The 9,904-nt window shown below is 48.9% G+C and overlaps 1 protein-coding gene across 3 annotated transcripts in view; it reads right to left on the bottom strand.

Moving 5' to 3' along the window:
- The window catches only part of Fbf1 (Fas (TNFRSF6) binding factor 1), a 26,880-nt gene extending 19,271 nt beyond the window's left edge, over positions 1–7,609 (bottom strand). For 2 of the 3 annotated variants that reach the window (XM_013008839.1, XM_013008841.1), the window contains exons 1-7: positions 7,461–7,609; positions 6,344–6,428; positions 5,810–5,837; positions 4,230–4,271; positions 3,815–3,905; positions 1,786–1,846; positions 1,001–1,051 (exon numbers count right to left, since the gene is read on the bottom strand). In XM_013008839.1, coding sequence (XP_012864293.1) covers positions 1,001–1,051; positions 1,786–1,846; positions 3,815–3,905; positions 4,230–4,271; positions 5,810–5,837; positions 6,344–6,346 — 276 coding nt within the window. In that variant the 5' untranslated portion in view covers positions 6,347–6,428; positions 7,461–7,609. The remainder of the gene's footprint in view (positions 1–1,000; positions 1,052–1,785; positions 1,847–3,814; positions 3,906–4,229; positions 4,272–5,809; positions 5,838–6,343; positions 6,429–7,460) is intronic. The other variant, XM_013008840.1, reaches the window with a different exon arrangement.
- Between the last annotated feature and the right edge of the window lie 2,295 nt (positions 7,610–9,904).

The following is a 9,904-nucleotide window of genomic DNA, read 5'->3' as shown; positions in this document are numbered from 1 at the left end:
CCCCCCCCAAAAAAAAGAAAGAAAACAGAAGCCAGGTGCCACCAGTGGCTCACGCCTGTAATCCTAGCTACTAAGGAGGCTGAGATCTGAGGATCATGGTTCAAAGCCAGCCTGGGCAGAAAAGTCTGTGAGACTCCTATCTCCAATAAACTATCAGAATACTGGAAATGGTGCTGTGGCACAGGTGCTAGCCTCAAGCTGAAGAGGTGAGGGACAACACCCAGGCCCAGAGTTCAAGCCTCATGACAGACAAAAACAAAACAAAACAAAACAAAGAAAGAAAACAGAGCCAAAGGTAGGTAGAGTCAGGTAGGAGCTTAGCTAATGGTTCTGGAATGAGACTCAAGAATTGGAGATGGGCACTGGCGGCTCATGCCCGTAATCCTAGCTACTGAGGAGTCTGAGATCTAAGGTTTGCAGTTCAAGGCCAACCATGAGCAGGAAAGTCTGTGAGATTCTTTTTTTTGTCAGACGTGGGGGCTGAACTCTGGGCCTGGGCGCTGTCCCTCAGCTCTTCAGCTCCAGGCCAGCACTCTACCACTTGGGCCACAGCACCACTTCTGGCTTTTTCTGTGTTTGTGTTACTGAGGAATTGAACCCAGCGCCTCATACATGCAAGGTAAGCACTCTACCACTAAGCCACATTCCCAGCCTGAGACATTGATTCTTTAAAGCACCACACAGGTCTGGAACCATGAGTTTAGACTTGGCAACTCCAGCAAACGTGGTGATTGGCTGGGCATGGAGTTGACAGTCAGATGGCAGAGTACTGCTGGCCACCAGGAAAGGGAGAAACAGAGTTGGCTCATGCCAAGCTACTAGGCCTCTGTGGGATTCTGTCCCTATTATTACGGTTTAAATTTTGTCTTAAAATTCCCAAGATTAGCTCTGGGCTTCATCTGAAGGGACTGCCCTCCCCTCGCCCCCCAGGAAGAGAAAAATCTTGGCACATAGTATTAACCCCTCCACCCCAGCCCAACCCTGAGGCGATTTCAACTACCTTTAAGGTCTTCAGCAAGGCCTCTGGATCTGCATCGGAGATATCTGAAATCTAAGTCCACAGAAGGTGAGGATAAGCCGAGGGGCTGGTGGCTCACGCCTGTAATCCTAGCTACTCAGGAGGCTGAGATCTGAGGATCGCAGTTCAAAGCCAGCCCGGGCAGGAGAGACCGTGAGACTCCCGTCTCCAATAAACCACCAGAAAACCGGAAGTGGCGCTGTAGCTCAAGTGGTAGAGCGCTGGCCTTGAGCTGAAGAGCTCACAGACAGCGCCCAGGCCCAGAGTTCAAGCCCCACGACCGACCAAAAAAAAAAGAAGGTGAGGATACAGACTGACGTGAGTCAAGGCCCAGCAACACTAAGGGCTGCAGCCCCTTGTCGCCTTGTTTCTGTGGGAGCAGATGGCTCAGCAGGGGCAGAATTCTGCCAACAGGACATAAACCTGCCTCAGGTTTTAGCTATTGTTTAAATTCAAACCTGCCAGCTATGGAGACCCAGAAAGTGCTACCACTTGTCTGTTCCTCTTAAATGGAGAGATATATCCATGCTGGAATGGGCCCTAGTCATGCTAATTTCCAGTCATATGACCAAAGAGTATGCAATTTTTAATGCAAAGGGTCAACATCAAACTTGCAGAGTTTGGAGAGCTTTGCTTTCGAGCTCATTGTTGCTTTATGAGCCAAGTGACCTCCAAAAGTGTCTATGAGCAGCTCCTTGCTCTCCACACTAATCTCATGCTCTTGGGGCTAAGCAGGGGGCCAAGGATGGGAAATGGGCCACACTCACCCCCGCATCAGCTCCTGCCAAGTCTTCCTGGGTGCCAAAGACATTGTCTCCTTGGTGGGACCTGCAAAGGGGTGGATCAGCATTGACCTGCATGCCTGGGGCAGTAGGTAATTCTAGAAAAAGGAAGAAAAAGCTGGGTGCTTGCTGGTGGCTCACGCCTGTAATCCTGGCTACACTGGAGGCTGAGATCTGAGGATCGTGGTTCAAAGCCAGCCTGGGCAGGAAAGACCATGAGACTCTTATCTCCAATAAACCACCAGAAAACTGGAAGTGGCACTGTGGCTCAAGTGGTAGAGTGCTAACCTTGAGCTGAAGGAACAGTGCCCAGGCCCAGAGTTCAAGCCCCACGATCGACACACACACACACACACACACACACACACACACACACACACAAAAGAAAAAGGAAGAAAAGAGGAATAGGGGCATAGTAGAACATGTACTGAGCATGTGAGGGGTCTCTATATGACTTTGATCTCAGTACCATAAAAAAAAACAAAAACAAAAATAGGCACTGGTGGCTCATGCCTGTAATCCTAGATACACAGGAGGCTGAGATCTGAGGATCATGGTTCAAAGCCAACCCAGGCAGGAAAAGTCTATGAGACTCTAATCTCTAATAAACAGCCAGAAAACCGTAAGTGGCACTGTGGCTCAAGGGGTAGAGCATTCACCTTGAGCTAAAGAACTGGGGATAGCACCCAGGCCCAGAGTTCAAGCCCCATGACTGACTTAAAAAAAAAAAAAAGAGTGACTTAAAAGAGTCAAAGTGACCTTGGAGAGATTTGTACTTGGGGATAGGCCATGTCATATAGTTCATTTTTTTTTTCCAGTTCTGGGGTTTGAACTCAGGGCCTGGGCACGGTCCTTGAGCTTCTTTTGCTCAAGGCCAGCACTCTACCTCCTGAGCCACAGAGCCCCCTTTGGCTTTTTTTGTTTATGTGGTATTGAAGAATCAAACCCAGGGTTTCATGCATGCTAGGCAAGTACTCTTCCATTAAGCCACATTCCCAATCCCCCTTTTTTTTTTGTTGGTCATGGGGCTTGAACTCAGGGCCTGGGCACTGTCCCAGAGCTGTTTTTTTTTGCCCAAGGCAAGTGCTTTACCACTTTGAACCATAACTACTTTCATTTTTTTTGGTGGTTAATTAGAGATAAAAGAGTCTTGCAGGGCTGGGAAGGTAGCTCAGTGGTAGAGTGCTTGCCTTGCATGGATGAGACCCTGGGTTCAATTCCTCAGCACCACATAAGCAGAACAAAAAAAAAAGCCGGAAGTGGCGCTGTGGCTCAAGTGGTAGAGTACTAGCCTTGAGCTGAAGAGCTGAGGAACAGCGCTCAGGCCAGAGTGGTAGAATGCTTGCCTTGCATGCATGAGGCTCTGGGTTCGATTCCTCAGTACCACATAACCAGAAAAAGCCAGAAGTGGTGCTGTGGCTTAAATGGTAGAGCACTAGCCTTGAGCTGAAGAGCTGAGGGACAGTGCCCAGGCCCATAGTTCAGGCCCCACAACCGACAGGGAAAAAAAAGAAAAAAAGAAAAGAAAACAATCCAGGCACTAGTGGCTCATGCCTATAATCCTAGCTACTCAGGAGGCTGAGGATCATGGTTTATAGCCAGCCCAGTCAAGAAAGTCTGTGAGACTCTATCTCCAAGAATGCCAGAAGTAGAGCTGTGGCTCAAGTGGTAGAGTGCTACCCTTGAGCAAAAGAAGCTCCAGGACAGCATGCAGGTATTGAGTTCAAGTCGCAACAAAAACAAAAACAAAAAACAGAGTTAAAAACAAAAGGTAAGAGGAAACAACTGCTCTAGCCTAAATGAATGCTGAGGATGGAGTATCTCAAATCTTCCTTTCACTCATCTGTCAAGGTCAGTTCTCTTTCCATTACCCTGGGAATGGGAGCTGAAGGGAGAACTTCCTGACAGTAACCATGCGTATGGGACACCTGGAAAGTGAGACAGTACAGGGTGGCAGGGTAGCAGGCATTAGTCTGAAATGAGCCGTTGATCCTTAGGCCAACCTGGTGCTTACCTTGCCCTTGTCTTTGAAGGGAGCCCCTGAGGTACACCTGTCATGTCTTTGGCATTTGAGGCTGGTCCAACAGGCTTCTCAGGGGGTATCACTGAAACAAAGAAAACAGAAATGGTATCACTGAATTACAGAACACCACAATGCTAACAGTGCTGGTGGCTCATGCCTGCAACCCTACCTACTCAGGAGGCTGAGATCTGAGGATCAAGGTTCAAAGCCAGCCTGGCAGGAAAGTGGAAGAGACTCTTATCTCCAATTAACCACCAGAAAACTGAAATTGGAGCTGTGGCTCAAAGTGGTAGTTCTAGCCTTGAGCAGGGATGGCGCCAGGCCATGAGTCCAAGCCCTATCGCTGACAAAAAAATAAAAAAACAGAAATAGATCAAGACCTGGGGCTGGAGAGAAGGGTACTTACAGTCATCCCCCAGGAGGTCACTGAGGACATCATCAATGGAGCCTAGAACACAAAAGGACCATCTTGACTTCAGGAAGAAAGAAGAGTTACACTTACAAACCTTGAACCTGCCTCTCCCTCCTCCATCCCAGAGCACAGAGCCTTCACATGTTGGGCCTTAGGCTTAGTTTTGCCTTTAATGCTGCAAGGTGTTGGCTAACTTCTGGCAACCTGGAAGTGGAGCTGTGGCTCAAAGTAGTAGAGCGCTAGCCTGAGTGATCAAATACCCAGGCAGGAATTTCTTTCTTGGCTGGGTGCTAGTGGCTCACGCCTATAATCCTAGCTACTAAGGAGGCTGAGATCTGAGGATCCCAGTTTGAAGCCAGCCTGGGCAAGAAAGTCCATGAGACTCTTATTTCCAATAAACTATTTAAAAAAAGCCCGAAGTAGCCAGGCGCTGGTGGCTCACACCTGTAATCCTTCAGCTCGCCTGGAGCTGAAGAGCACAGGGACAGCGCCCAAGTCCACAGTTCAAGCCCCACGACCGCCAAAAAAAAAAAAAAAGCCAGAAGTGGTGTTGTATATCAAATGGTAGAGTGCTAGCCTTGAGCACAGAGAGGCTCAAGGACAGCACTCAGGACCCCAGTTCAAATCCTAGGACTGCAAAAAAAAAAAAAAGAGAGAAATTTAACTTTCCTGGCTGCTGGTGGCTCACGCCTGTAATACTAGCTTTCAGGAGGCTGAGATCTGAGGATCATGGTTCATAGCCAGCCTGGTCAGGAAAGTCTGTGAGACTCTTATCTCCAATTAACCACCGGAAAACTGGAAGTGGCGCTGTGGTTCAAAGTAGTAAAAGCATGCTTTGAGTGAAAAGCTCAGGGACTGTGCCCAGGTACTCAGCTCAAACACAACTAACAAAAAAAAAAAAAAAACTTTCCCTAAGGATGATGATTTTTCAGTAGATTCATTCTCTGTACCATACACTACCTACCAATCAGAATTCCTGACTCTCAAAAAGCCCAGCCTGTGCTGGTTGCTCAAAGCTCAGTACCAGCAATCAGCCTCCTAACTCAGCCTCCTAACTACTCAGGAGGCTGAGATCTGAAGATCACAGTTTAAAGCCAGTCTGGGCAGAACAGTCTGTGAAACTTCTCTTCAATTAACCACTTAAAAACCAGAAGCAAAGCTGTGGTAGAGCACTTGCTGAGCATGAAAGCTCAGGGACAGTGCTCAGGCCCTGAGTTCAAGCAAGACCAGACTAGGCCCTTCCCCCCCCCCAAAAAAAAAAAGTCTCACAGACTTTCCTGTCTGGGCTGGCTTTGAACTGTAATTCTCAGATCTCAGCCTCCTAGATAGCTTAGATTACAGGTGTGAGCCAGCAGCTCCCAGTTTCATATTTATTTCTGAATTTCTCTGAAGAGTAAAGAAAAAGCAGGAAGAGGCCCCCCAAGGAGAATAGGCAGCTTACAGGAGAAACTGCAAGCCTCTAGCCAAGAACTGAAAAACAGACATGACTAAATGAGTTCACAGCCCAAGGGCAAAAAAAAATAATCTGTATTCAACTTAAGAGTGATTGATAGATGTTCTACTTCTCCACTCACCTCGGAATCCCTTCTTAGCTCTTAGTGCCTAAAATGGGGAAAACAAATCATTAACAAAATCCAACAGTGAATGTGTTAAAATTGGAAATGAGAATCAATTGTTTTACCATTTGCCAAGTCAGCAGAGGAAAGAGCACCAATGGCATTTAGAGACAGAAGTTCCTTTATGTTTTCCTAGAATTCCTGATAATGGACTTATTCAGGACATGGAAACAATCCTTACTAATCAGCAGCAGTGCCAGTGGGTGGACATAAAATCTCTTCCCAGATTTTTAGATACCACATTTGCTTCGAGTCCACACACCTGACTCACAGTGATGGGTATATAAAAACACTACCAAGCTACATGATTAAAGGCTCAGGAGAAACCTTGCTCACATCAATGTTACTTCCCATTATTCTTCTCTGAGGACCATATCCTCATTCTTGACACTGGACTCTCAGAGTATTCTATGAAGTCAGAAATGTTCAGAGTCCAGGGGTGAAGTGGAGGGTGGTGACATTTCCACACATCCTCCTCTACATGCTGCCTACCATTTCTGAGCCCTGGAGATTTCTTGCAGCTCTTTCAGGGTACTGTCCAGCTCATTTGACTTCTGCCCACACGGTCTCATATTCCCTAATGGGGAAAATTAAAGTGGTTGTTTAAAAATGATGTAGTTTGGGGTGGGAATGTGGCTTAGTGGTAGAGGGCTTGACTAGCATGCATGGAGCCGTGGGTTGGATTCCTTAGTACCACCTACACAGAAAAAGCCAGAAGTGGCACTGTGGCTCAAGTGGTAGAGTGCTAGCCTTGAGCAAAAGAAGCTCAGGGACAGGGACAATGCCTAGGCCCTGAGGTCAAACTCCAGGATTTGGGGGGGGGGGGAATGTAGCTGGCTAGGTGCTTGAAATCTTAGGTATTCAGGAGGCTGAGATCTGAGGATCATGATTTGAAGCCAGCCAGGGCATGAAAGTCCAATTAACTATTAAAAAACAACAACAACAACAACAAAAAAAAACCCAGGGGCTCGGAAGGTGGCTCAGTGGTGGAGCGCTTGCCTTGTATGCATGAGGCCCTGGGTTCGATTCTTCAGCACCACATAAACAGAAAAAGCTGGAAGTGGCAACAGGAAAAAAAAAAAAAAAGCCAGAAGCAGAGGTGTGGCTCAAGTTGAAGAGTGCTAGCCTTGAGCAAAAAAAGCTCAGGGACAGCATCGAGGCCTTGAGTTCCAGCCCCAGCACCACCAGCTCCAAAAAAGAAAGAAAATGAAAAAGGCTCCTTCCATTGAGAAGGGTTTTCCTCAGAATTTGCTTTCCCTTCCCCTCTTCCAGGTAGAGAGGAGGCAGAGGGGCTCAAATCCTTCCCCCGTGGGCCCGTCCCGTCAGGAGATGCGGAATGACTGGGGTGAGGCGGCGGCGGGCGAGGCTGCGGGTCTGTGTGTGCAACCAGCTGAACGAGCTCCGGCTCACCACACTCCTACCCACCCGTCCGGGCCCAACCCCCGGCCCCCGCGGGCGGTATTTCCTAGCAGCGGGGGTTCACGTCGGGGCATCCCAGCGACGCCGCCGCGGTGCCAGACGTTCTTTCAATTCCCCAGCCCGTCCCCAAGCCGGAGCCATCCCGTCCCCCTGAACCCTCCCCAGTGCCTCGCGACCCCGCTCTGCGCACCCAGCCAGCCTCGACGGGTGCAGCCTGTGGTCCTCCAGCCCACCCCGTGTTCCCGTTAAGCGCCGACCCCTCGAGGGCACGGTCGTCGGGCCCCCGGCCCTGCCCGAGCAGCGGGTTCCGACTTCACTCGGGCCGCCCAGCTCCGTCAGGTTTCCGCCCCGCGCCCCGGACGTCAGCTTCGCGGTCTCCGGCTTCCCGTAGAAGGCGGAGCGAGGCACCCTGGGAGTTGTAGTCCTCTGACCGATCACCCACGGGCCTGGGGCGCGGAAGAGAACTACCTTTCCCAGTGCGCCCTGCGACGGCCATTTGTGAATGGCTCTGCGTGTTGCTAGGCGCCATCCACATGCCTCTTTTCCCGCACTAGTGGGACTGAGGCCGACGGGGCTGGGGAGGAAAAGGTGGCGCTTTGCTCTTCCGAGCGGACCCGTGGCGGCGTCGGAGGACCCGAAGTGTATGCTAACGGTGGGTTGGCGAGTAAGTCCACAATCACGTATTTATCCCTCACCAAGATTAAGAGGGAATGGGCTGGGAAGTGGCTCAGTGGTAGAGCGCTTGCCTTGCAAGCCTGAGGCCCTGGGTTCGATTCCTCAGCACCACATAAGAAAAAAGGCCGCAAGTGGCGCTGTGGTTCAAGGGGTAGAGCTGAGGGACAGCGCCCAGGCCCAGAGTTCAGGCCCCACCCCCCCCCAAAAAAAAAAGATTAGGAGGGAAGTGACTGTAATTTGATCAAGGCTGTGGTGGGAACAAAGCCCGGGACATAACGGCAGAAAGGCACGGGCAGTTTCTTGGATTTTGTTAAGGATTCCCTCATCTCACAAAGGGAAGGACTATGGCTTGGCTTATTGGCCAGCTATCCAGTGCTGGAGGGCCAAGGCTGTCCAACCGGGATTCACCGGCCTCCCCTGAGTTCCCTCTCCTGGTCCCATCCCCGACGTCCACGTTTCGTCAGGCCAGGGTTGGGTAATCACGCTAAATGCGTCTTGTCAGTAGAACCAAACATGCCATAAAGTATTTACCCACCCCAAAGAAAGCAGTGGGAAATAAAGTTTTGGGTTGAAAAACTCTTAACATCATTCCTAATTTTCCTTTAAATTTAAGGTAAAACCAAACCAAAACATTATTGTTGCAACTGCTAACAAGTAGTATTTGTTAAAGCAAGGTCCTCTGCATGCCTTTTATCATGGACCAGAGGAATATTGAGGAATTTGTGTTGACAGCTAAAATCAAAGCCTCACCAGTATTCCAGTATCCCCTCTCCCCCGCCTCCCCGGGCATCCTGGGTCTTGAACTCAGGGCCTAGAGACTGTCCCTGGGCTTCCTCTGCTCAAGGGTAGCAGACCTTGACGCTTAAGCCACAGTGCCACTTGTGGCTTTTCATCTGAGGAATGGAACCCAGGGCTTCATGCATGCGAGGCAAGCCCTCTACCACTAAGCCACATTCCCAGCCCACCAGCAATATTTTCTAAATGAAGTAATTTACAGTATAACTTGTTCTAATCCCAAGACTGGAGCAGTAATTAGCTGCATTATTTCATAAATATTGGTCTCATCATAATGGATTTTCTAGCACAGCTCCTCTCCCCAGCTACTGCTCCAGGCATACCCTACGTGTACAAGGAGTGTGGGCTCTTACAGACCCTGTGAATCTAATTCACTTCCTTCCTAGTAGGATGGATGGTAAGAACCCAGGAAATGGGGAGGAAAAACAGTGGCAAATATCTAAGCAGAGAACTCTAGAATGATTAATTTGGAGTTCTATTTCCCTGGACAAAGGTTTGAAGGAAATTCAATTAAGATCTAACAAGTTAGCTTTAGGACTATAAAATACTGCCAGGTATTAGGTGCATTTTCCTACAGAAAATTATGTGAGCCCAGGTGTGGTGGCTCACACCTATAATCCTAGCTACTGAGAAGGCTGAGATCTGAGGATTATGGTTCAAAGCCAGCTGGGGAAGGAAAGGCCGTGAGACTCTAATCTCCAATAAACCACTCAGAAAACTGGAAGTAGTGCTGTGCCTCAAGTGGAAGAGTACTAGCCTTGATCTGAAGAGCTAAGAGACAGTACCCAGGCCCAGAGTTCAAGCCCCATGACCAAAAAAAAAAAAGTTATGTGAGCATTGTTAATTTGCAGCTAAGCGTGTTCTGAAGGTAAGTTGATACTCACCAGCTGTTCTGAAGACAAGAACACGAAGGCCCTTCCTCTACCCCCTTCTCGAAGGCCCTTCCTCTACCCCCTTCTCCCCATGACTTTGGGACCAACTGTGGTTTGAGGTTACCAATGTGCAAGCTAATAGAGCACAAACTAGATAGAGTCCCAAATACATGAAGGCTTGACCTTCATCCATTATATACAGCAAACACATCTCTAATAAACCTTGAATTATCAGTTTTATATATTGTGCAGTATACTTTTTTTCTTTAAAGATTCAGGGTTCCCTAACAGA

This window comes from Dipodomys ordii, unplaced genomic scaffold (assembly GCF_000151885.1).
Source record: "Dipodomys ordii isolate 6190 unplaced genomic scaffold, Dord_2.0 Scaffold7, whole genome shotgun sequence".
Lineage (NCBI taxonomy): Eukaryota > Metazoa > Chordata > Mammalia > Rodentia > Heteromyidae > Dipodomys > Dipodomys ordii.
The sequence above is the reverse complement of the archived record's forward strand: the minus strand, read 5'-3'. Positions and strand labels throughout refer to the sequence as shown.